We start from the raw sequence: 27,767 nt of genomic DNA on the forward strand, positions 1-27,767 counted from the left end.
CTAGTCAGCCGCAGCTGAGAGAGTAAAAAACACTGGCTATTAAGAATACCCTTCCAGACTTTTGGCTGTGGAATAACACTACATCTGGAGCTGTTTGACAACTGGTGCATTTCAAATTGCTATAATCACATCACAGCATTAGTAAAGTTAAGCATTGCCGTATGTTTTTAGCAAAGTATTAGATTCCATAACTGCATATGTGCCAAGTTTTTATGTTGTCAGTTTGATGCTGCGTGAGATAAGGAAGTAGAAGAAGAAGAAACTGGAGGTCTGCGCTTTTCTCGTCACTCATATCCGAGCAGCAGAAAAGACAGGGAAGCCCTCCAGCAGAAAAGTACTCACTCTGTGTTTCCATTGACCGTATAATTGTGCAACTTGACATTTTGAAAATAAATCGCTTAATGGAAACGCTCCAGTTAGGAAAAATCTCGCTAAAAGGTTTTGTGCTCGGTGGCATAGCGCCACTGCAGATAGAAAAAAATTTTAAATTTCTTCCAAAGAATTAAGAAATTCTGTGATTATTAGAAATGTTATTTTTTTTAAGAGGATTTTTTTTTTCAAAAATATTTGATCTTTGAAACTCAGTAATTTTCTCTATTTTTCTAGAAAACGTTTTAGATTAATCGCAAAATTTAGTTTTTTTTTAGCAATTTTTAAAAAATTAATCTAAAATTTTTTTATTTTATCTTTATCGTCATTGTCACAAGAACAACGAAATTTAAAAAGTGCCATCAGTCAGTGCATATGCTTAAAAAGAACTGTCTCACAATTTACACACACAGTGTAAGAAATACATAACAAATAACTGATAATAAAAAAAACTAATAAATAAGAATAGCCACATTTTTCTGTCTACAATATCTAGTTGTAGTTTTTTGGCTGAATCAAAAGTTAGTTTTTCCGCAAAACTGGAGTAGAAACACTTTTTTTGCGTCACACGAGTCACGTGATCAACAACTGGATGTCGCCGCTGGCTCAAACCACGAAGAAGAAGACAGGAAGTAGCTTGAGGATCATGTTGCAGTATGTTTTTTATGACTTATCTCGTGAACATTTTGTATTTAATGGAAATACCACAATAGCAGAACTGTGTTTTTCAACATTCACGGAGTATCGACGATTTTTTCCCCCCCCACATTTGTAATGGAAACGCCGCTACGATCTGAACTGAACAGAACAGCGTTAGCCCACGAAGCGCTGCCAAACATTAATAAGGAGTGAAAACCAGACTTTCTCTTCACTCTGAGCCTTTTGTCATTTGGTTTTGTTTTGTTTGAAAGCCAGTCTGCTCTGCTCTCCAGTTCGTAGCTAAATCATGTAACTGCCTCATTAAAAGAGATCTGTTGAGCATGAAAAGTCGCTGTAGCGGAAAGTTCAGAGCTGTCCGCTTGGTCGTTTGTACTTTCACAGAGTCCCAGCTTGTTGTGGTGTTTTGAAATTCAATATAATGGAGATGACAAGTTGTTTGACAGCTTGACAAACAAATAACTTTTGTTTAGTTGAGATTCATTCATTCTAAATCTAATTAGTTTTTTTTAACAGCGGTGTCTGAACTCAACATGTTTATTGCTGCAATTCCAATCTTCTATCTTGCATTAAACAATGGCATAAAATCCTTTTAATTAATCTCTCTTTGTTTTTTGACACCAAATGTTCTCACTTTGAAAAGCTTGACAACATAATAAGGGTTGTGACAATATAATAACTTAAAACTGAGAAATATGACACCATTTGTCTCAGTGCTTTTCATTGAAGTGAGACTGATATTTTTAGTTCTTAAGAACACAGAAACACTTTAAAATGAAGCAATCAGAGATGAAACTCTACATGTATTGGCAAATAAGTGCATTTTACAAAACTTTACACCTTTACTGTCTCCCCAAACAATTCATAATTATAAATGCAATTAAAAAGATTGTGGGGGTTTTTTCAAGCCAATTTGAGTGTCTGAGAACGTTTAAGTCAACTTTATCCACAAATAAAATGGGAAAACCCAGAAACAGTGTCCTTTAAATGGGAAGTATTATGTAAAATAAACTTTTTTTTCTTTAGCTTTGCATCATGTTATGTTATTTCTTCATCAAAAATATGCCTGTAGTGATGACTTCCCAAATGATCCTTTCAGTCATATTTGCACTATATAGCATTGTTTCCAACAACTGAATTAATTAAGATAAAGTTTCTGGGTCTCTACAAAATACTGTAGCAGCATAAAGCAACAGGAAAAAACAAAATAAATGTGTATAGTTTTCCAAACTGAGTGCAAAAGTTGACATTTGAGAGCAAATCAAAGCAATATTTTCTTTTATGGTCAATGGAAACTTGTACAAAAATGAAACCAAACTTTAAGAAGAAACATTTAGCAGGAGTCGTTTTTAATCTCCATTCCAGGAATCTGCCAGCTGCACTGTGTCCACCTCCATAAGCTTTTGGCAAACACACGTTTTCCTGGACTAATACTTCCTAACTGATGTCATCCAGCGAGCCGCATCCTAATGGATGGGACAGGAAGTGCTATCATTCACCCAGGTTGCTCTTGGCCTGTCGAGCCTCTGCCACTAGCAGGGTCTTGCAGTTTGGCAGCAAATCCGCCTGAGTTGGAAAGATGGCTGTCCAACACATCAGCAGGGAAATTCCTCGTCCCCACAAAAGTGGAATGTTATTTTAGTGTCCCTTATGGGCCAGTTATGGTAAACTGATGAAGGTCTGGGTCGCTGTGCGTTATTTAAACCGAATGGAAGGAAAATCTGGCTTCTTTCAGACTGTAAACGAAGGAAGCCATTGCAGAAAAATCCCGTCATATTTTCTGTCTTTTTCTGGTTCTTTGCAAAAGGAACAAGTGTTTTATGTCGACTCGGAGATGGAATCAGGAAAAGGGAGGTGCTCCTTCAATCCTCAAGTCAACACTGTCTCCGTCATGATCAGTAGGTGCTTCCCTTCATCCTCATTTCTTTATCTTCCATTAATGTCAATACAAATAATGATCAGTTTCGCCTGCAGGCGCTTAACGGCTTGTCAGGAATTTGCTTGTGTTGCTTTTCAGCCAGATGGGATAGACAGCAGAAATGCTGATGTCAGACTTCAGGCATTAAAATGTTTTTCAAAACAGCAGCTACTCAGAAGTCTGCCTCGTTTGTTTTGAATTAAAATGTTCATAATAAGTCTAAACCGGAGTAAATTATTCAGAATTATCTCATCAATTGGTTACGTTGTTCTCCAGTTCTTCAAAGTTTTTATATTCACTTCCTGTCTTGAGATATTGCTTAAATGTTTCCAATCAGTTTTCTGTCCTCATGATGTCTTCTGTTGTGTGAAGGGCAGCACAACACCTCCACAGCATGATGCTGCCACCCCCATGCTTCACATTAAGACGGATTTCTCAGACTTCATTTCGAGAAAAAAAATAGAGGCTTTTATGACTTAAAACATAAAATATTGTTTAATCAGACTACAAGATGCATCTAGAAAGTAATTTAAACTGTTTTTAGTAACTTTTGATTGGCTTTTTGATATTTCAGCACAGTACAGGACCTGTTTCACTGTAGATAATGAATCTTACCACCTTAATTTAGCCTCTTGGTGAGGATTTTTGTTTTTGTTCTGCACATTTTCATGTCTGGATCATAAAATATGCCCATGTTGTTTATATTTATTGTCTTTGGCACCTTCAGACGTCAGAAAATTGCAGCCGATGAGATTTGAGAAAGCCCACACTTCTCTTCTTGAAATATTTGGCTGATTTATTTATTTTTTTGATTTTATTCCCTCGGTGCCCCACTGTAAAGCTGTGCATTTCAGGTGTTTACTTGTAATACATCCACAAAGTGTTAAAATACACATTAATACTAGTTTGTACCTGTGAGATATCCAAAAAGTTCTCTGCATTTGAAAATGAGAAAAAAAATAGCTGATCTTGAGGCCAAAACAGAAAAAGTGAGTTCAGTCTGATAAAATGTTGAACAGTGACACAATATGCACATAAATATGTGGTTTCAGCCTTTTATAAATATTTATTTATTTAATTTGTTCCGGCCAGCACCAAACACAAAACCAAACATAAGTTTAGTTTTAATATTGAAAATTGTAACAGAAGTTTGAAGCCAAAGAGAGAAAGTCTAAAAGCTCCCTCTGCAGACGTAATGACTTAAAAACAATCTGCTGTCGTATGTGATTTTGGTTAACTGATTTGTCCAATTTGTAAATGTTTCTGTACACTTTTAATGAGTAATTGAGGTTTAAAGTTAATTTTTTTTAAAAATAATAAATTCCTTATTTATTTTTACACAAATGACCACATTTTCCTCCAAAATGTGTGTAAACAAGTGATTCTAGTTCTACATTTATATTTTTACAATGTTTTCAACCACTTTGACTTTTGCTTTCCTAATTTAAAGTTCCAACCAAACACCTACAGTCCTCGGAGTTGATGTCTTCTTCAAGTTGAACTCATCGAGTCCTTTGATCTGATTGGTCGAGGGGTATTGGGTTGCGTTTTAGGCGACACTTTGCACCCTAGCTCGGTTTTCCGACACCTGAGCGTTGCCGTGCCAGCAGCTTTTGGGCCAGCAGAGGAGCCTCACACGAAACGGTGATCCAGAGTGGAATAACCTGCAGGGCGAAGGAAGGAAGGAGGCAGAGAATGGACCTTACCAGAGGGGCCGCTTTTCATTGGCTGATGCTCATTCTACGTGGTCACGTGGGTGGCCGTCTCACAAACACGAGCTTCTCGTTAGCTAAGTACAGCATAATAGCAGTTCTGATACAACTTCTACACCTTGAAGCCTGTCTGCTACACAGTCTTGCGTTAGCTAAACAGATCAATATGCAATGTGTACTGTATCTGACACACACTAAAGATTTTATTTTAGCAGAAAAGGCTTTGGACTAAACTGTTACTCGTGTTAGCCACTCTAGCACAAAGTACAGCTGGTCAATCAACCATCGCTGTGTTCAGGGAAGCGCTGATTAATAATCCAGAAATAAATATCAAGCCTGGAAACTTGATATCGTAACGGACTGGATGTTATGTTTTTAACGTAATCTTTGCTCGTCTTGCGGGGCGCAGGCGGTTGCCACGGTAACAGGTGTGCTTAAACTACAAAGAGAGACAGACTAAAAAGGTATGAATGGTTTTGAGTTGATCACCTGTTCGGGTTATTTTACCTTTGTTTACCTTTGCCGTGGCGCATTACAGCCGCTGTAGTTTCTAAACGTTGGACTAATTACCCTGTTTGTTTGTGATTATACGTCATTCATAACAAACATCAAAAAGAACAAATAGATTTCATAACATTTTAACAAACAAATGGCTTCTTTACCGTAACAGAGCTCTTTGGTTCCTCTTATCAGTCTGTAGCTTCTCATATTGAGGTCATCAAACCAAATTTCAGATCTACCATAACTGACTGATTGACACCTGCTGGCCTCAGGTTTGCAACCAGCTTGTGACTGAGAAACCAGTAACCTCCTCCCAGATGATGACATGAACTTGTTATTTCCTCTGTCCATCGTAGTAGCTGATATATTGTGAAAATCAGGTAGAAATTATGCACTAATGGAGTCATGTTTACATAGAAATAATGCGCTACGAGGCTTTGCTTGTGAGACTTGCGGTCACGTGGGTCGGTTGTGGGCGGAGCTTGGTAAGGTCCATATAACCAAGCCTGTGGTTTTAATTAAATCACTTTTTAGTTTGTTAATCAGCAGGTTTTGGACCCTCTGTGACCGTCTACATGCCATCGGCATCAAAGCTTTTTTTAGCAGACCCAGCTTGTGTGTGAGGTTTAATCATTGCCTTGCAAAATATCCAAACAAACTGAGCTCATTTCTCATGCTATAATTTCAAACTTTCTTGTATTTTGAGATTTTACATGATAGATGTGCTTTTTTTTTTTTTTTATTAAAGTCCTCCGAGTTAATACACTCTAAAACATGCACTTTGGGGATTTTTTGCCTATTCATATTGGAGAAATAACTTGAATAGAGTGTCTAAACAGCAACAAATTCTCAATTGTATTTGAATGTGGGCTTTGACTGGACCATTTCATGACCTAAAGATGCTTTGATCATTGCCATTGTAACTCTGGCTGAATCAATCTATCAATCAAGTTTATTTGTATAGCACATTTCAGCAACAAGGCATTTAAAAGTACTTTATGTAAAAAAAAAATACAAAAAAATACAAAGTTACAGAAGACACCACATAGTCAACAATTGAGAAAATCAATAAACATTACATTTAGCCAAGTGCCATCAATACAGATCAGATATTGCGGTTGATATTTAATTTATGGCTCAAAATCAACTCTAGTTACTTAGGTTTTTATTTTTTATTTAAAGGAAGTCAGAGTTTCAGTTGTTTTGCAGTTTTCTGGAGGTTTGTTCCAGAATTGTGGTGCATAGAAGCTGAATGCTGCTTACATGCTAAAGAGACAGGAATGATCTTCAATCATTATCGCTCTGATAACCTCCTTATTGCCATGTTGTCCCTGTGTAATAATAATCTGAGAAAATTTAATTTAAGAAGCATTTCTATCTTTGTACTATTCATGTAATTTATTAGTTTTCTGGTGTGTAGATTTTAAAAAAGCAGACTGTTTTTAGAAAAGACTGCTACTAAAAATGTTTCTACAGTTTTAGAAGCAGCAGAAACCTAAATAGAAGTACAAAAAATGTGAATTTTGCATCATCGGCCCCAGTTAAAGTTGAGATTTAACCAGATTTTTTACATTTTTTTATTTAAATCTTCATTTTTCCTTCACTGGTTTGTGTTCATGTTCTTCATAAAAGGCCAAACTTACAGGCTGAAAAGGTGTTTTGCTGCATAATAGTTATTTTTGGCCAAAATAAATGTTGGATTGCTTTTCATGATAGAAAATATCGGCATGTTTTACTCTGCGTATCCATTTCTGCTTCGTATTTATTATTCTAACTTGTTAGAATAATCTGAGGCCTGTGTGTTGCTGCAGATCAGGAGCTGTTCTCAGGCATGTACATCGACTTTATGGGGACAGATGCTGCCATCTTCAGGAGCCTGACCAGGAGAAATGCAGTGCGAACAGATCAGCATAACTCCAAGTGGCTCAGTGGTGAGAAAACTAAACAAAACAAGAGATCGCCTTTAATTATTGTGTTAAATAATAGAAATCCCTGCAATTCTGTTTTATTCAGAACCAGTTTTCATTGACGCCCAGCTCATTCCAGACGGAACTGACCCAAACGATGCCAAGTTGTATTTTTTCTTCCGCGAGAGGTTAACAGATAACGAGGGGAACACTAAAAACATCCACACCATGGTGGCCAGAGTGTGTCCTGTAAGCATCCGAGTAAATCCACTCTTTAACTCGCGGGTCGGAGTTTCCATCTGTTGCTTTTGTCTGCAGAATGACACCGGAGGGCAGCGCAGCCTCGTCAACAAGTGGACCACCTTCCTGAAAGCCAGGATGGTGTGTTCGGTTCTGGAGGACGACGGCACCGAAACGCACTTTGATGAACTGGGTGGGTGAAAACGACACTTTATGCTCTGTAATTAGATCTGTCGCTCTACCAAATCTCTTGTTTTCATGCACACCGCAAAAAGAATTAACATTATGAAACATTTTTGGTCTAATTTCTAATATTTTTGTACAGTTGAAACAAGACACTAACTTAAATGTAACTTTCTAACATAGAAATCAATCATTCCCTAATATTGATTTAAAAAAAAGTACTTGTTCCTCTTGTAAGTGAAAAAAATCTGCTAGTGAAATTAGTACTTTTGCTCAATATTAGGAAATTATTGACTCAAAAAAGCTCCTGCTCTGCAAAAATGCAAAATCTTACCAAGTATTTTTGGTTTAGTTTCTAGTGCAAATGTCTGAGGACACTTGAAATAAGACAAAACTAACTTGCAAGTACATTTTCAGCAAGTTACAGGATCTTATTTGGAGCCAATAATTTTTAAAAATTGGTGAAAAAGTTTTAGTTTTATTGGCAGATTATTTATATTATGATTAGTGAAATTATTTGCTGGTAGAACTAGTAGTTTTTCATCAATATTAAGGAATTATTTACTTAAAACAAGCTTCTATATCTTGCTGAGAAGTTTCTGTAAGTTAGTTTTGTCTCATTTGTAGGAATTTAGACCATAAGTACTTGGTAAGATTTTATGTTTTTTGCAGTGTGCATCTTGCTGAAAAGCCAGTTTTGTCTTATTTTAATTCTGTGTTTTTGCTCCAGCATCCTTTGTAGTCCGCCAAAAACCGAATCCATCATTATTTTTGAACTCTTGCCTTCACAGTTTAAGGTTTTCCAGCGGTTAATTTTTCCAGAAACATTCCACCGACCATCCGATGTCTAACCTGGATTCTGATTTAAGATCGTCAGATTTGTGAACTATATTGCCTTTGCTGACCTTGTTCTTATTTTCTGAGCACACCAGCGTTTCCCTTCGTGCCGAGACAGGAAGGCTTTCACTGACTCGTGCATCATGAACTTGTCGGAGGCTTGAAGGATGAGGAGGAAACCGTTTGGGAATGTTCCTCTGTTTGTCCTTACAGAGAGCGTGTTTTTGCTGGAGACGGATCAGCCCAAAGGCTTGCTGGTGTTTGGAGTCTTCACTTCCACAAGGTGAGGCTGATGCAGCCAACTGTAAGATTTCTGCAGGCCTCTGAGGTTTTGTTAATTACTGAGTGGATAACAAGAGGAAGGCCTTTCTTCCATCGATTCACGTTTTTACAGAGTTTGTGTGGCAGGAAATCTTTTATTTCATATCCTGGTTTTTCTAAGACCTGCTCATATCATGCTCTCTTATAAGGTTTCCACGGCATTTGGAAAAGGACAAAGTCCCACAGCATAATGAATCTTCTACTTTACTTTAAAAAAAAATGCCCAATTTTAGTAAGAATTTAAATATTTTTATTTCGGTTGCCCTAATCTTCCATAAGTACAGAAATCGGTCATAAATACTGGAAAAGAAGAAACAGTCGCTTATTCTTTTCTGTACATAAGGTTGATGCTTTTTAAATTGAAACATTAGTTAAATTCTGTAAGTCGTGTCAAACTCAAGGCCCGGGGGCCAAACCTGGCCCACCGTAGCTATTTATGTGGCCCTTTGGACTCCAGAGGAATCATAAATAAAACTTTTAACATAATAGTTGTGTACTTAAATGGCAGTCTTTGTGATTTCACCATCATGGAACATCTACAGATCCTCACACTTTTTCACACTAATGCTTAAGTTTTGAGTTTACTGAAATTTCCCACCGAAGTGGTTAAAACAGTGTGTTTATGTGATGCAAACTCCCACCTGCAGGTGGCAGTATTTCCTACTTCTGCTGCACTGCTTCCTCGGCTTTACTTGATGTAAAGTAATAGTCTGTCAAACAAAAAGTCACATTTACGGTGATGTGTGTGCACAAATATTACAAAATATTTTGCAGATATTTCTGAATTATCTCCACAAGTTAGTTACTTTGATTGCAAAAAAAAAAGTAACTTACCCCTTTAGGGACTGATCAGTTTCAAAATATGTCCAATGTTATTGTTCTTATTGAGTGCAGACACGGTTATTTATTAATGTTTTTAACAGTTTGTTAATGGGTTTTATCAATACATTCTGGTGCAACCGGCCCTTTAAGAACGTCCATGAGGCCCAAAATGAAAATGAGTTTGACATCCCTGCTCTAAGTGAAATAAAGAATAAAGAAAAAGGAATCATTAAATTAATCCAGAACTTATATCACCGTCATCTAAAGACATGCACATAATAAACCGAGCCGCTCAGAATTAGTAAAAAATCTCATTGCTCGTAGAAAAAAAATAAGTAACTTGATCCATATTTGGTGTTTTCTCATATTCACTTGTTACCTCAGGTTCATACAGAGTTTACCGTAACGTAGAAACCATCAATATTGTTTTCTCTGTCTCTACACAGTTAGATTCAGTTTGTTTTCCCATCAAAGATGTTATTTTATGTGTGACTCAGAGCTGCTTTTAGTATCTGAGCCGAGCCACATCACATGTTTAAGAGGAAGTAGGTGAGCTGCCTTCAGTGGCGTTTGACAACATTTCCTTTCAGGCTTTTTTTCGCTCGCACATCCTCTGAGAGACGTTGTGGTTAAATGAAGAACAGCGGGAGATTTTTTACCGGCTGCGGTTTTTAATTTAATACATGCGCTTTATTCCTGCAGCTCCGTCTTCAAAGGGTCAGCAGTGTGTGCATACAACATGGCGGACATCCTGACCGTGTTCAACGGGCCGTTCGCTCACAGAGACGGACCCAACTTCCAGTGGGTGGCTTTCCAGGGCCGCATTCCCTACCCGAGGCCCGGGACAGTAAGACTCATTCTCATCATTTTTAGTTAAAAAAAAAACCCAAATTAAACCTTAATAAGTTTATTTGTAAGCAACAAGACAGTTTAAATTTATCAAACAAGCAATAAACATTGCATTTTGTCAAACGCCATCATTGCTGTTTTGGCTTTTTCGCAGTTTTCTGGGAGTTTGTTCCAGATTAGCGCAGCATAAAATCTTAGAATAATTACAATAATAATTGAAAACTTTGTGAGGAAGAAAGGAAGAAACAGACAGAAGAGAAATCTGTGCAGTATAAAGTAAAAAAAATTCATTTATTTCAGCATTATGTGTGATTTTCAATAGCACTTCCTGTTCGGGACTTTAAAGAGAAAGCTGGCTCTAATTTAATTCACTTCATGAGTTTGTATGAGAGGAGCAGTTTTTATAAAATGCTTGTCTTGAATGACTAAACACAATGACTCAGCAGAACGATAGAAAAGCAACGGCTGCTCCACGACAATCTGGGAAGGCTTCCAAAAAAACAAAGTCCAACACAGATTATACACAAGAGGAAAACGGCAAGTGAGTTCCTTCCTATGAGTGGACGACGTCGTAGCAAAGTCACCACAAGGTCCTGATGATGTGGTTAAAATAAAAAAATAAAAAAAATCTAACAGCCAATAAGATTCTAAATGTTAGAGAAAATTGGGAAAAGGTTGAACAAGTCAGACATGTTGGAGTCGCCCGAAAGAATCCAACATGTAGCACTTTGTGACGTTGGACCTACATCAGGGGCTTGCAACCTTTACAATTATTGTATGACCTTTTTGAAAATACTTTATTTTATTTTATTTTTTTCATCATGTTTGATAAATAACTATACTGAAAAAACACAAAATTTTATGAAGTATTTTTGGTCTATTTTCTACTGCTAATGTCTTAATTTTTGTTATTTCAAGTGGACTAACTTACAACTTTTCAGCAAGAAATTATTTTTATTATTATTATTTGACTTTCTTGCTATAAGTGAAATAATCTGCCGGTTGAACTTGTATCTTTTTTCATCAGTATTAAGGAATTATTGGCTCCTATATTTTGCTGACATGTCACTTGTGAGTTACTTTTGTCTTATTTCAAGTAAAATATTTGCACTAGAAATTAAAAAGAAGTCCTTGATAAGATTTTGTTTTTGCAGTGCATTCAACCAGGAAAAGGATGCAAAATATTTGCACATAATTTCCAGTATAATATGAAGAAAAATAGATCTAAGTAAATATTATTGATACTTTGAGTGCCATCCTGTTGTGGAAATTAAATAAAATTCCTCCATGGATAATAAGATAGATTTTTTTGGGTTGAAACTTGTGATGTTATTTATGTAAAGTATTGTATGAACTGTGTTTCCAGTGTCCCGGCGGAGCCTTCACTCCCGACATTCACACCACGAAGGAATTCCCAGATGATGTGGTGAACTTTGTCCGGAACCATCCGGTCATGTTCAACGCCATCTACCCGGTGGGACGGAGACCCCTGGTGGTCCGCACCGGCGCCAGCTACAGGTACACGGCTGTGGCGGTGGACCAGGTCATGGCTGCAGACGGGAACTACCAGGTGCTTTTCCTGGGAACAGGTAAGAACCGTGTGCAGCCATGTCGCTTTGTGTCTTTTTTTTATTTGTTTTCAACAAAAATAAGATGATGTAAACTGTCAAAAACTCATTGTGCTCACTTAAAGATGGATAAAAATGGACTTAGTCCTGCATAAGTAATAATAGTATTAAATTTTAATTCTGCTCAGTTTGCATTAAATCAGCCTAATGTTTTCCTGAGGGGAAATATCTTTAAAAAAATCTTAAGAACATTCAGCATTCTTTAGCTCACATAAACAGCAGCAACAATTTACCTTAAATTACATTTTAAGATTCTGGTACAACCATAAATTTTTACTGTCCAATATAAAATGTGGCATATAAACTACAAACGATTAATAAGAAACCCATTTAATTTGTTTATGTGTAACAGAAGCACTTTAAATAACATCATTCATGAATTTTTGACTCTCTCATCACTAAACAGTTTAATATTCCCGTCGCTGAGTTGTTTATATGTAACTGATTGCTAAGTGCAATCCTGTTGCACCAGCCGGTTATCAGATAAACAGATACAAAAGTTTACAGCATGCAGATTGTGTTGCAGCTGGACTGATCGAGGAATAGATGTAGATTGATTATTTGTACCGATTCACTCGGGTCAATCAGGTCAAAAAAACCTCAAACAGAAACTAATTTTTAACTGTTTTTAAAGATTTTAATTATGTTTTGATCAGCTACAAACTGCTCAAAAGCAAGAGCGCAAAAAAATGCTTTGTATAAATTAAAAATTTTTTCATTAATATTATAATTAAAATTAAAAATCATGCATTTTATTTGTTCATGAAGTTCATCCTTTTATTATTTTCCAAGTTTCTTTGTTACTGTTGTAACAATCCTCCTTGTTTGCCTTTATTTTTAAAATTATGACCTTCTTCAATGACTTAAACTATTATTTCACAATGAAATGTGCATTTTCTTTTACTTTAACTCAAAGTAGTACCTTTCAGTTAATAATAGTAAACAAACACAATAAAAATAAATATGTTTCCATTAAACAAGAGATGCAATTAAAATCAGAACTGAATATTTTTGTTCATATAATAAGTCATTAATAAACATAATTCTCCAACTACTTTCTGTCTTAGAAAAAGGGTTTCTATTGCAGCTTTGCTAAATGAGCCAATTTCAATATAGCCAAAAAAAAATCTTATCGGAAAAATCAAAAACTTTTTGACATTGCCGTGTTTCCAGTTGATTTTCAAAATGTCAAATTGTGAAATTAAACGATCAAGAGACGACGCCATTTTAGTCACAAAGGTGTGTCTCTGTCTGTGTCTCTGTCTGTCTGTCTGTCTGTCTGTCTGTGTCTCTGTCTGTCTGTCTGTCTGTGTCTCTGTCTGTCTGTCTGTCTGTGTCTCTGTCTGTCTGTGTGTCTGTCTGTGTCTCTGTCTGTCTGTCTGTCTGTCTGTGTCTCTGTCTGTGTCTCTGTCTGTCTGTCTGTGTCTGTCTGTCTGTCTGTCTGTGTCTCTGTCTGTCTGTCTGTCTGTGTCTCTGTCTGTCTGTCTGTGTCTCTGTCTGTCTGTCTGTCTGTGTCTCTGTCTGTGTCTCTGTCTGTCTGTCTCTGTCTGTCTGTCTGTCTGTCTGTGTCTCTGTCTGTGTCTCTGTCTGTCTGTCTGTGTCTGTCTGTCTCTGTCTCCGTCTGTCTGTCTGTCTGTGTCTCTGTCTGTCTGTCTGTGTCTCTGTCTGTCTGTCTGTCTGTGTCTCTGTCTGTGTCTCTGTCTGTCTGTCTCTGTCTGTCTGTCTGTCTGTCTGTGTCTCTGTCTGTGTCTCTGTCTGTCTGTCTGTGTCTCTGTCTGTCTGTCTGTCTGTGTCTCTGTCTGTCTGTCTGTCTGTCTGTGTCTCTGTCTGTCTGTCTGTCTGTCTGTGTCTCTGTCTGTCTGTCTGTCTGTGTCTCTGTCTGTCTGTCTGTCTGTCTGTGTCTCTGTCTGTCTGTCTGTCTGTCTGTCTGTCTGTGTCTCTGTCTGTCTGTCTGTCTGTCTGTCTGTCTGTCTGTCTGTCTGTCTGTCTGTCTGTCTGTCTGTGTCTCTGTCTGTCTGTCTGTCTGTCTGTCTGTCTGTCTGTCTGTGTCTCTGTCTGTCTGTGTCTCTGTCTGTCTGTCTGTCTGTCTGTCTGACTAGCTAGCTTGTATTTGCATGCAGAGCATATGGAGCGTTTATTTTCTTTTGAGTGTAAATTAGCATCAGGCTCCGGTGCAGCTGCTGGTGTTTGTGGATCTGATGTTTGGATTCCTGAAGAGAAGCCAGCGCCGGCTGACTCAGGGAGGAGGAGGAGGAGAAGGAGGAAGAGGCGCTCTTATCAGACGCTCACAGGAGCTGATGATGATGATGGTGGTGGTGCTCAGCTTCCTCCTGCGTAGCCTGATGACACTGATGATGACGATGATGACGATGATGACGATGATGACGATGATGATGATGATGATGATGATGATGATGATGATGATGATGATGATGATGATGATGATGATGATGATGATGATGATGATGATGATGATGATGATGATGATGATGATGATGATGATGATGATGATGATGATGATGATGGTGGTGGTGGTGGTGGGGGTTGGATGGATGTTGAGTCCTGACCTTCTTGGTGCCAGATTAGGAGATTCCAGTTTATTCCTGTTTTAAACACAATCTGGGAATTTGACCAAAATGTTTTACAGAATAATAGAGGAAAAGAAAATAGTGTGGAAAATAAACATCCATCCATCCATCTTTCCATCTATTCATCTGTTTGTCTACCCATCCATCCATTTTTTTGTTCATCCATCCATCCAGTCATCAATCTATTCCATGTTTCTGTCCATTCTTCTATCCATCCATCCATCCATCCATCCATCTATCCATTCATTCATCCATCCATCCATCCATTCATTCATTCATTCATTCTCTGCATCATTAACCTTTTGTATTTAAACTTTATACATCGACTCAATAAAAGTGAAACATCTGAAGTTTTGAACCAGGTAAAATTTGACATTATGCCGTGAACCAAACGTTCTGAGCCTCTGATGGTCTAAATAAATCCTGTGGTAAAAGTGAATCGTCTCTCAGCCCTCCAACAGTTTCCAACAGTTTCACCTTTGAGCTGTTTCTGTTTTTAAGCAGTCTGCTGACCCTCTGCTCCTCTCTCTCCTCAGACAAAGGGACGATCCAGAAGGTGATCGTTCTGCCTAGCAACCGGTCCCTGCATGGCGATCTGGTCCTGGAGGAGCTGGAAGTGTTTAAGGTCTGAACGCCCGCCTGCCTTTTGTCTCTCCTGAAAATCAAACGCGGCGCGGTGACGGGTTCAGGTTGGCACCGCTGAGGCTGATGCAGCACAGGCTGCTGGGAAACACGCTGGCACAGACAGGCAGACGTCTGGCTGCTACCCTGACTGACCCTTCGCACATGTTGCTTTATCCTGGCTGAAATCTGCGCCGACGCTCCGGCTCCTTTGATCCCCGACGCCACCTGGGCTGCAGCGCTCTCTGGAATCTGTTCTGAAAACACACGGGATATTTCTTCAAGGAAAAGAGGAGGAATTGATTTTAGATTTAATTTCCACTTCTGTTGTTGCATTAAAATAATCTCAGCAGTGGAAGTAGGAGTCCAAATTGTTTTAAATTTAGTTTGATGGCTGCTTGCAAAAATCCGGTTGTAAGTGAAGAGGCTTTTTATGTATTTTACCACGTTAATTTTCACTTTTTATTGTTTTTCATTTAGAATCAAGCTCCTGTCACAAACTTGAGAATCTCGTCCAAAAAAGTAAGCAACCCCAAAAGCCTTTCCTTTTTTATTTTGACTTCAGTTTGATCCATTGTTTTACAACGCCGTATTAGCACTGTTGTACTTGGGAAAAAAAATACATTTCCACCAGTAAACCCCGACATTTTTAGTTTCAGAAATTTTGAAAAGTCGAAATGTAAAAAATTTTGGAAATTTTTTGTCTTTCAAAAGTTTAAAATTTTTGACTTTTGAAATTTCCAAGTTTTTTATTGAAAATTTCTGAGATTAATTAAAAAATTTCTGCATTTTTTTTTCCAACAAATTTAGAATTTTTCAACCTCAGAAATTACCTTTTTTTTCTAGAATTTTTTTTTGAGATTAATAAAAAAAATTTCAGGGTTTTTTAAAAGCAAATTTCAACTTTTCAAAGTCAGATATCTCCAAGTTTTTTGAGAAAATTTCCGAGATTAATCTCGAATTTTCTTTTCTCTTGCAAGCTTAAACTTTTCAAACTCCGAAAAGTTTCTAGAACATTTTTGACATTTTTTGGCGAGAATTGACTCTCCTTTTTCTTTTTTCTATCTATAATGACCCCAATATGGCGTCGTGTTAGTTATTACCTGTGGCCATGTGTAACTGGTGAAAAATGAAACTCTTCTGGGGAAAGCCTGAAAGCAAAGGAAATAATTATTTCTGCCTCATTCTGCTGTCACCCAGACACTTATTAAGACAAACAAGGCACTGACATCTGAACTGTTTGCTTTTGCAGCAACAGCTCTACATCAGCTCTGAGTTCGGGGTCTCGCAGGTCTCCCTGCACCGTTGCCATGCCTACGGCTCGGCTTGTGCAGACTGCTGCCTCGCCAGGGACCCCTACTGCGCCTGGGACGGGCTGAGCTGCTCGCGCTTCTACCCCACCGGGAAAAGGTAGAGATGGTCGCCTGCAGCGTTAGTCTCTGTAGCTCCAGATGTCGAATCCACGAAAGCAGCTTTTCTGACGCTGACAAGGTTCAAAGGAGCAAGAGATGAAAATGTAGGAAAAAATACACAAAAACCTGAGTCATGTTTGCGTTTTTTGTTTATTAATCGGGATTAGATTTATTCAAGAATTTCAACAGAAAGCAAAATGGATTTCTTTTGTAAATATGTGTAGAAGATGATTAGCACAACAGGGGAACAAAAAACTGAGTTTAATCTTCTGACATCAAAAATGAGAATTCTGAGAAAAAAGATTTTATATTGAGAAAAATGTCAGAATTCAGAGAAAAAAGTGTGAATTTTAAAAGAAATCTGAATATTTAGAGGTCAGAATTTTGAGGAAAAATGTTAAATTCTGAGAAGAAACAAGAATATTGAAAAAAAGTCAGAATTTTGAGAGAAAAAAGCCATAATTTCTTGTTCCTCAGCTTTTTTCCACATTTTGTTTAAAGTGTTTGTACAAAAGAAAACTGAGATGTTGGTGCAGCATAATTACATTATCAGAGCAGAATTAGGTTCACACAGTAGATTCACAAACGTTTATTTATTTGGAATTTTCTGCTGTAAACACAATTAGTTTGTAATTGTGAAGAACATGTTTAATGGATTTAAAAACTTTTTATGAATAAAAACGTGAAAAGTATGACAAATATTTGTATGCCCTGAATCCAGAAAAACTGTACTCAAGAGTCACTTAATTTGTTATTACAGTTCAAAAACATTCCCACAGCATGATGCTGCCAAACTACCGACAGACTTCTTGCTGCTTGAATTTTCAACCTAAAAATACCCAAAAGTCTGTGATTATAAAGTGACAAAATGTGTAAACGTTTAAGGATTGTCGACAGGTTTGGAAGGTATTTTCTATCATTTCTTCCTTGAGAATGTTGTAATTAAAAAGTTACAACAAATATGAAATCAATGGGCGGACCAGATTGCGGTCAGCAGCTGATGCATAATCTATTCAAGAATAGAACAAGCTGTCCTCATGATCCAACTCTTGATGTCACAAATTCCTCGTTTCCGTTCTCTTCCTGCCCAAACGAAACTCAGAGCGTCAGGAATGAGCGACCTCTAAACGAACGCGCCTGTGGTCTCTGTGAGGCCCAGCTGCTCGTCTCCCGACCGTTCAGCCGGACCCGGGTCGAGTTTAGTTCGGTCCCGGAACATAAAGCTCAACTTTATGTGTGTATTTTATGTTTTTTCTGCTCTGAAATGTGTCAGCTGTTAACATGCTCCTTCTGCCAAGCTGTTCCACATGAGAGCGCCACTCGGCTGAACAACATGGTCACATTTTCCTCATGCCGTTCTGGCACCGAAGCCTCCTAACACAGAACCCAGGGATTTTTATTACTGTGTATTTTCGCTTTGAGTTTTGTGTTATGGTCATATTGTTGTTGTTGTTGTTTTTTTCTTTTAAAGGAGAAGCAGGAGGCAGGACATAATGCACGGAAACCCACTCACTCAGTGTAGAGGATTCAACTTAAAAGGTATTAAAACAGCTGCTCTGAGGTCACTTTTACACTTAAATAAATCTGATTTTTTGGCTAATTTAAACCACAACTGGACAAATCAGCAAGGCTTAGCTAAGTTATTTTTCTTACTGTCCCTTCAAATCAAATCAAATCAGAGAAAGAGTTTTGTTATTGTCTTCCCGGCAATTTATAAACCTACTAGTGTGGGAGATTTTTATTCATCTGATTGTTTTGTACGGAGCCCCATAAGGGACATGGGGGAATTTTTTTTTCCTTTTGCGTAATCTTGAAAATGTACAATGGCAAAGATAAAAGATAGAAACTGTTCTGATGACACTGATAGAAACAAAAGGAGGAGTAAATTTACACCAGAAAACTCAGAAATGTTCAGATTTATCTCAGAAATTTTCTAGAGACAACTTGGAAATCTATCAGCTCAAAGTTGAAAGTTTTGAAACTCAGAAATTTTCTAGAAAAATATGGAAACTTCAAAGTTCAAAAAGTCAACATTTTTCCACGATTGAAGCTCAAAAATTCCCTTGTTTTTTCTACAAAACTTTCTGGAAGATTAATCTCAAAATTGTAGTTTATTGGTGGATATTTACATTTCTTTTTTATCTATCCACAATGACCTTAATATGCCATCATTAGTAAATTTAATAATAATTGTCAGCTCACGCTATAGAGTTTTTCAATGCATGTTAATGTCTTGTTTATAAAATTGATTTTAATTTTTTCATGTTTCTCTTTTGTTTAAACGCACCACAAACTTGTGCAAAATGCAAACTAGTTCAAACATGGGCTTTCCATTCCTAATCTAACATGTAAACATCACAGAAACTTTTTGTCAATAGAAAAGAAAAACAGAAAGAAAATATTTTTATGGGGTAATCCACCATGTAATAAGATAATAAATAAGAAGATGTTATGTAACAAAATCGGACTTCAAAATGTATTAAATTGGTTTTCAACCAGTTTTCTGCACAAAAGAGTTTTATAGAAGTAATGCATTTAGAATGAGGAAATTTTATCATCACTGTGACTTTATGCATTTAGCTGGATTTGCTCATTTATTGCAAGGGAACTGAAAAGAAAATATTTCCTCCATAGTTTTTTTTGCCAGTTATGCTTTGTATAAAAATAAAATCTCCACCAGTGTCTCACTCTAATATATATTCATCCTGATAAACAAGTGCAGAAAATCTGCTCCCAGGTGTTTCCCTCCATTTCCATGAGGAGTTTGGGGAATGAGCCATATGGGCGTTATCACCAATTAGTCACAGCTCTATCACCACTCCAGCTTTTTGATTGAGCCATTTAAATGCAAACAGAGCGGCATGATGGGAAACCGAGTTGGTTTGAAACTTCGAAGGCATTACTTTGTGCTCAAATGTCTGGATGAGGGTTTAAGCTGAGCTGCATGTCAACAACTCTGAGACTCCAGTCAGAGTTCTCTTTTCTTCTTCTTCTTCTGACTCAGAGAGTGTGTGTGTTTATCAGCGTACAGGAACGCCGCAGAGATGGTGCAGTATGGCGTGAAAAACAACACCACCTTCCTGGAGTGCGTTCCAAAGTCTCCTCAGGTGTCCATTCGCTGGATCATTCAGAGGGACAACGACAGGAGGAAAGAGGTCAGTCTGACATTTGAAGAAGTCAACAGTCTGCTTTATAGTTCGTCTTTAGGGCTGTTTTAGATGAGCCTGATTAAATATCCCCTAACTGATCTTAAGATTCCATCAAAGCTAATAACACCACCATCGCAATTTTATTCAATAATGTGGTATCTATTGCATACTTGGCCCTCCTTAGATCAATCAATCAATCAATCGTTCAAGTTTGTTTGTAAAGCACAATTCAGCAACAAGGAAGCTCAAAGTGCTTTACATCATAAACACAAAAGATACAGAAGACATCACATAGTGAAGAATTGAGGAAAACCATTAAACTTTCCATTTTGTTAAGTGCCATCAATACACATCAATATGTTTATAGTAATATTTCATTCATTATGGCTCAAAAATCAACTCTAAACATTTATGTTTTTGTCAGTGTTTCAGTTGTTTAGCAGTTTTCTGGAGGTTTGTTCTAGATTTGTGGTGCAAATCTGGTAGAAATTGTTTGAATGTTCAAATAATCTCTATTTCCATGCTGTCTCTGTTTAATAATAATCTGTTATTTTGATTTAAGAACCATTTCTATAGGAAAAATACTTACACCCAACTGTATTGGGTTTTATATTTTTTGTATTATTCATATAATTTATTAGTTTGTTAGTTTTCTGGTGTAGATTTAAAGAAACAGACTGTTTTTAAAAGATACTGCATCTAAATCAGTAGAAACTGTTTTTAGAAGAAACTGCTTCTAAAAACAGTTTCCAAAATCACCAACTTATATTCCAGGCTTTTGTCAAAAAGCATAAAGTATCACTCAGGTTTTCTGTTTCATGTGGTCCCCAAACCTGTCCCTCAGGGACCGCTGTCCTGCATGTTTTTGATGAGTCCAGACTCTAGCACAGCTGATTCATATGATTGCATTACCTCCTTTGCATTCCTGCAGTTGCTATAGAAGTCGGTTATTCATTTAACCCAGGTGTGCAGCAGCAGGGAAATACCTAAAACATGCAGAGCAGTGGGCCCTGAGGACCAGGGTTGGGGACCACTGCTCTAATTAATCCTCTTTCCTCATATTTTTATGGATGAAACGTTTAGAATGAAGGATTTCTGCTTTAACATCCCGTCCAGGCAGAGAGTCTACATGGTACCCCACTTTGATGCCCAAGTCTCCATCTGGGCATTTATTTCTGTGGATCAGTTTGTAAACCAGACTCTCATTAGACTAGTTGGAGAGTAAATTTAAGGTGTTTTTTTTTTTTTTGGCAACTAGAACTAAAATGACAGGATAATGTAGTACTACGAATATGCATAAGCATCACGAAGGAATTATGTAGTGTTGAACCGAGAACCGTCAGAATATGTGACAGAAAATTGATTATTAAAGATAAGGATTATTAGACGGGTCTAATAATTTTAAGGTGATACTGAAGTACTTCTTATGTCATTTTTACTTAAAATAAATTACCAATAAGTAACCAAAAGGATCACAATGTGTTTAATTAGAACTACAAGCTTCATGTAAAGTCAATCAAACGTAATTTTATCTTTGAAAAGCATTAATGGAACCTCCTGCACAACCAACAAGAACGCAACAAGTGGTTTCTGGATGGTGAGTCAACAACAAAACACTTGTCTTTTTCCAGTGGCTGCTGAAACAGCGTAATACCCGCTGAGATGCCGGCGCAGTGTGACTTAACGATCAGGAGGTTTTTGAAACAGCTCTTTTTCCAGACACCAAAAAATGTGAAGCAATTGCCAGAACAACTATGAGTTGTTTGTTTTTGGCGGCGGGTTTCCAATTGCTTGACTAGACTTGTAACAACACGATATATTGCTGGACAATAAATTGTTCCAGAAGTTACTGCGATAATTGATAATATTGTTGTTTTAAGACCATTTTCAAATAATATCTTGCTAATAATGGCATAATAAAGCAAGAACAAATTCTCAAAGAGCAATAAACTTGAAATTCTAGCAAACATTTAACACTGGAACTAGAAGACATTTTAAATAACTAAAAATAAAGAAAACAACAAATAAAATGAACTAATAAACCTCTGTAAGCAAAATTGTTTTTCCAAAAAAGGAAATAGTTGAGACCAAATCACCAGACTGAAGAGTTTTATCAACCAGTTTTAATAGAAAGAGAGAAAAACATTAAATCATTGCTTTAATTTTTCTTGCGCACTGCAAAACACACAATCACACCTAGTATTTTTGTGTAGTTCCTACTTTAAATATTTTTGTAAACTTGAATTAAGACAAAACTAATTTTAAAATATCATAAAGTAAGATACAGAAGCTTGTTTTAAGTAAATAATTCCTTACTATTGGTGAAAAAGTACTTGTTACATTGGCAGATAAACAGTGTTGGGTAGTAACGGATTACATGTAACGACGTTACGTAATTTAATTACAAAATAAGAGTAACTGTAATTCGTTACAGTTACAATGAGAAAATATGTAATCCAGTTACAGTTACTTCCGAAAATATTAAGAATTACAAATTTAGTTACATTTTTTTAAAAATATAAACAAAAACCTTTGCGAAATATGTAATGATATTTTTATTGCTTTGCGCTTTTTATCGCCGTTTCCCGCTACGGCTCCTTGTCTCTATCACAGCCGCAATGCCACTCTGATGTTCCATCCTGTGCTGGTGGAAGACACCCTATGGGCTCTGCGTTGTGTTTCTTTTCGTAAAAGTGGGGTGTGTTCGGTGCAGGAGAGGAATCGGACACAGGGCTCTTCGTGGAGGGGAGACTTTAGCGCCTTTATTTCATCCACTTTACAGGCAGTAAACAGACTGTCAGGATTTAACAATTTTCCCTTTACTAAACAATCAAACCTCATCAAAACAAGATGCAATCTGCAGCCAACTGGCACACTGAACAAACAGAAAAAAAGATCGGCATACCAAAGCAATGTATATTTTACACCGGGCTAGCGGAGCTGCTACTTACCTTACAGGCAGTAAACACACTGTAAGGAATACAGCAGCTCGCGCGCAAAAATCCCCTGCACTACGGTGTCCCCGGCAGGACAAACATCTCGGAATTGTGATAATACCAGCAATTACAGAAAACAATAGTACCCTCTTCTGTAACATTTATGCACTGCTTTACATTTACATCTGTGAATATAAAAATGTTTTACGAATATTTGATGCATGACAAACGTTGGAACAGTGACGTGCGGTCAGGGGAGGCAGGTGAGGCAGTGCCTCACCAGCCATCATGGAAAGAAAGAAAATATATAATCATAAAGTAATTTAAATTGTTATATTCATCCGGTGGTTTGTACTAAAAAATATTTATTTTTCATGTAGCTTCACCAATTTCGATTTTTATTTGTTCAAAATCGCTGAATTTTCTTATTTTCCCATTCAAATGCTTGGAAGCGATGCCGGTGAGGCAGCAGCGAGCTCTGCCTCACCTTGGATTGCGCAACCCCTGGCTCTGCGCTGGCTGCTAAGCGGAGAGAGCATGTTGCTGTTCGGCGTCAATAAAATGGTTTAAACAAATTTAATATGTGAACTTATTTCCAATAATTTAGCTTATGTATATAATGTACAGTGCTTTTTGTCACCAACTGTGTTTGTGTAACGTGTTTCGTGTAATGAGCGATTATAAACGGCAGAGAACAGGTTCGAGGTGAGGCAGGCAGTTCTCTTGCCTCATGGCAGGGGGCGCTCAAGATCCCAGACGTTCGTCTTGTTCACTCCTCAACTGCCGAGTAAGTGACAGCGAGCTAGGCTAAACGATTCGGGAAGCAAGTCAAGTGCAGCGATAGATTATAATAGATATAGTGATTTTTTGTTTTGTTTTTTTAAGGAAATGTGTGTTTTGTGAGCTACAGTTTGTATGTGTAAGGATGCAGAAGTGAAACATAACCTGTAAACTGCTGTCAATCTATGCATCTATTTGCAAATCTGATTCTGATGACGTCAGTGCCTCACCAGCTATGAACCTCACCGCACGTCACTGCGTTGGAATCTATTCTTTCCCATGAGACATTGTATGCAACATAGGGTGACCAGACGTCCTCTTTTTCCCGGACATGTCCTACTTTTCAGACCTAAAAAAATGTCCGGGGGGAAATTTAAAAATCGTCCGGGATTTTGGTCAACTGCCTCCAGTATGGCCCGATGAGAGGAGTCTGAGAAAATCTTACATGCCTGGTGCTGGCATCTCTTCTTGTGGACCTCCTGTGATTGCCTGTCAGCAATTTCCTCTCAGCTTAGTGCTCTTTTAAGGTTCCCACTCAGTTCTCAAAAATTAAATGTTGAACATGGGTCAATACTCATTAAAATCTCAAAGTAATCAAAAAGTAATCAAAAGTAATTAGTTACATTACTTTTTAAAAGTAATCAAAAAAGTTACACTACAATTACATTTTAAACAAGGTAACTTGTAACTGTAACGGATTACATTTTTAAAGTAACTTACCCAACACTGCAGATAAATGTGCTTATAACAAGACAATTTCCCTTTGTTATAAGTGACATAATCTGCCAATGGAACAAGCAGTTTTTCACCAGTATTAAGGAATTATTTACTTAAAAAAGCTTCTAAATCTTTAGTTTTGTCTTATTTCAAATGTAATAAGATATTTGCACTAGAAACCAGATTAGAAGTACTTGGTAATATTTGGTATTGTTGCAGCAATTAATTGATTTATTGACCTAAACGGAAGTACAACAATGTGCAAAAAGTGAATTTTGCATGATTTTGTGTTTGCAGGTGAAGCTGAACGATCGGATCCTCTCCACTGAGCACGGCCTCCTGATCCGCTCCGTCCAGCAGTCCGACCGCGGCCTGTACTACTGCCTGACCACCGAGAACGGCTTCAAGCGCACCGTCGCCAAGATCCGCCTGCATGTGCTGAGTGACGCCATGGTGAGCGTTCTGGCGGACAAGCAGCAGGCGCCCTGGGCCTGGGCCCGCGCCGCGCACCCCAAAGCCCTGCTGGCTGCCTTCAGCCCCGCTGAGAATCTGGCCGTTCAGCAGTACTGCAAAGAGAGGAAGGACTTCCAGAAGCTTCAGCAGAGGCAGCAGCAGCAGCAGCAGCAGCAGCAGCAGCAGCCACCCGGGCCCCTCAGGGGGGACCTGGCCAAACTGAGGCCCCTATTGGACCGGAGGAAGAGCCGCAACAGACGCAATCACCTCCCTGAGGTGTGACGCATGGCAGCTAGCAGCAGCAGAAACTGCCACACACACCTCCTCTGCCCTTCAAAGCGACTCCAGACCCGCTGCAGACGTTAAAATACAACCAGAAGGTTGTATTTAAAGAGATTTAATCCCACAAAATCCAGTTTTCTCACATGAGGTAATGCGACCAGATGGCTGTGATCTTTCAGCCACGGGTTTTTGTTTTGCTTTGATCGTCACAACACGATAGGAAGCGGACGTGCTGCGACTTCCTCTGATAAACTCTGCGCTCAGAGGATAACTCACCTTAAATACAGCGGCTTAAATACGTTTAATGGACCTTTATCTATTGCTGTTGTAATTGAAAAAGGTTCAGAAGAGACATGAATGCATTTTCAGATAGAAATATCCAAGTACGAGATCACACTTTGTGTTCATTTCTCTGTTCCTGAGTCGACAAACATAGTTATTATAACAGGTGCATCATAAATATCTACAGCCTCTTCTTAGGCTTTTTCTCTCCTGGTAAAAATCTATAAAAATTCCTCATTTATTGTAGGAAAATAAACACGCTGAAAAGCTGAAGCAAAACCCGTTCACTCTATTAAGGTTTCCAGGGTTTCTGGAAGAGAAACTAGCCCACAGCATTACAGATCCTCCACTGTACTGAACTGGAGGTATCAGGTTCTCCCCCACACAATAACCATTCAGGGTCAGTTTAGTTTTCATCCCACTAACATTTCTATTCCTTTATATTTAAACTCTGCTCTACTGTGGATCACTTAAAGGTTTAAAAGGTACTTTGGAGAGTGTGACATAGCTTAACAGCGTAGAATAGCATAACACAAATAAAAATATTATGTAAAGAGGCCTTAAGGAACAAAACACAAAAACCAATTAGGAAATCTGTCTCACCAAAAACAACAAATGTATAATCTGTGCTATAAATCAAATCTTTTAATTTTTATTATTAGTTTTGCAAAATCTTCTGGTGTATTTTTTTGTGTTTTGTGCCTCCTGGCTGCACAGCAACTTTAAAGGAGGTCCGCTCTGTTATGAAGCTGCATATCTCTTCATTTCTTCCATATTTCTGTCTTAAAGAAATGTTCATCTGTAATCTGACGGTCTGTTGATCTGTGTCTGGGTTCCTTTTAAAAAACAAACTGATGTTTCAGTGAACAGCTTGGAGGTGAAGGAGTCAAGGCCGTGTCGCTCAGCACACTTTTTCACTCTTCAGTAATGTGGAAATACCTTTTTCAGACATAGTGAGGTAGTCTGAGTTAGACATTTTGCATTTGTGAATAGTTTTTTTTTTTCCAACCTATAGATGGTGTAGATAGAAAATATGGCTTTTGTACAAAGTATTTTATGTTTCTTTAGTGTTTTAAATTAATATTCTTGCCAAGTTTGGTCAAAATTGTTTGTTTTTTGTACATAACTTTGGTGTTATTTACCAGCTATGACCGCATCTGTGATTTCAAAAGATTTTAAAGCAGCATGCATGTTCCCTCAGTCAGTCTCTGCTTTACATGTCAGACTTTTCATTTCAACTCTGCGTAATTTTATTGTCATAAATTCTATGTATTTGTATTTATTAATGTCGTAGCCTGAATAAATCTGTTCAAGTGAAGCTCAGCTTTATAGAAACCCAAACTGCTAATCACTTATATTAGCTTGAAATGTAGATTACAACACTTTCCATGAGTCACCTAAGCAAAATTAATACTTAATTTCCTAAACATGCATGAATACCCCTTTTGATGTAATGTCTTAAAAACAGCTTGAGAGGTTCTGCTTTCAAGAAACTGATTTGTCAGTGAAAAACTGAAAAATAAATTGAGTTATTTTATAATTTCTTCTAGAATTCAATCGTTTTAGAGCTGCATCTCTACTGAAAACGTCAGAACACAAAATGATCTTTTTTATTCATTATAAGTCACTGCAGGAAGCTCAGACTTTTTAAGTCATTACTTTGTTACAGCTGTATTTTCCAGACACTGGACCGCGGCCTTTTTGAGGCTCAGTCATCACAAATGTTTCTTTGAAATGTAACTCCAAATGTAACTAAAAGAAATCTGAAAATATTCAAAAGAAAGTGTAGTTTGGGAAACTAAAATAGGTGCAATTCTACTTGACAGGCAACAGGCTGTCATTTAATTTCCTTGGCACTGATTGACTGAACCACCTGCTTGGAACTGAAAAGTACAGTTGCCTGGCAACCTCTCAGCCAATAGAATGAAAGCGTTATAGGGGTGCGTTTGTTTCCTTCTAGTGGGTGTGCCTGTGGCAACCAATCTACCAATCTGTGATGGATAAGTTTATAGATATACACTTTGTTAGATGTATATGTTTTATGTGTGTGTGTATATATATATATATATATATATATATATATATATATATATATACATATATATATATATATATATATATATATATATATATATATATATACATATATACAGACTCCTTCCTAAGGTTAGTAGCGTACTGCTGGCGGATATTTAGTGTAACACGGAGCAGAAAGCTGAGCTCATTGTTTCTCCATTTGCTACAATCGATAGTAGCCACACAAGTACGGAGGAATTTTTCTGCCATAATCCGAGAGCATTTTCCAAGTCTGAAAATGTGTGCTCTCGAATTATGGCAGAAAAATTCCCCCATACCATAAGTTCTGTTTGGTCTTAATCAAAATAAGTAAGACATTGCCCATTACTCTATTACTGAAATACAAGCAGCGAAACCTGCAACCTCAATGTGACGTTTTATTAGTGTATAATTTGAATTTCAGGCCAACAACTGACTAAAGGGCATTTCAAAACAATAAAACCAACTAATGATCTCATGATCTTTATCAGCCCTTATCAATTATAGTCACGACTCCATTAAATAAAACACAAGACAAGTCATGAAAA

At 37.5% G+C, this 27,767-nt stretch overlaps 1 protein-coding gene across 11 annotated transcripts in view; it reads left to right on the top strand.

Moving 5' to 3' along the window:
- Window positions 1-26,488, top strand: part of sema3c (sema domain, immunoglobulin domain (Ig), short basic domain, secreted, (semaphorin) 3C) — a 73,435-nt gene extending 46,947 nt beyond the window's left edge. For all 11 annotated transcript variants that reach the window (XM_044108306.1, XM_044108308.1, XM_044108307.1 and 8 more), the window contains 13 exons: window positions 2,834-2,924; window positions 6,969-7,088; window positions 7,171-7,313; window positions 7,383-7,497; window positions 8,538-8,607; window positions 10,170-10,314; window positions 11,683-11,905; window positions 15,069-15,157; window positions 15,634-15,675; window positions 16,406-16,563; window positions 18,037-18,104; window positions 19,590-19,720; window positions 24,445-26,488. In XM_044108306.1, the coding sequence (XP_043964241.1) occupies window positions 2,834-2,924; window positions 6,969-7,088; window positions 7,171-7,313; window positions 7,383-7,497; window positions 8,538-8,607; window positions 10,170-10,314; window positions 11,683-11,905; window positions 15,069-15,157; window positions 15,634-15,675; window positions 16,406-16,563; window positions 18,037-18,104; window positions 19,590-19,720; window positions 24,445-24,882 (1,833 nt within the window). In that variant the 3' untranslated portion in view covers window positions 24,883-26,488. The remainder of the gene's footprint in view (window positions 1-2,833; window positions 2,925-6,968; window positions 7,089-7,170; window positions 7,314-7,382; window positions 7,498-8,537; window positions 8,608-10,169; window positions 10,315-11,682; window positions 11,906-15,068; window positions 15,158-15,633; window positions 15,676-16,405; window positions 16,564-18,036; window positions 18,105-19,589; window positions 19,721-24,444) is intronic.
- The last annotated feature ends 1,279 nt before the right edge of the window (window positions 26,489-27,767 follow it).

This window comes from Gambusia affinis, linkage group LG23 (genome assembly GCF_019740435.1).
Source record: "Gambusia affinis linkage group LG23, SWU_Gaff_1.0, whole genome shotgun sequence".
In the NCBI taxonomy this organism is placed as follows: Eukaryota; Metazoa; Chordata; class Actinopteri; order Cyprinodontiformes; family Poeciliidae; genus Gambusia; species Gambusia affinis.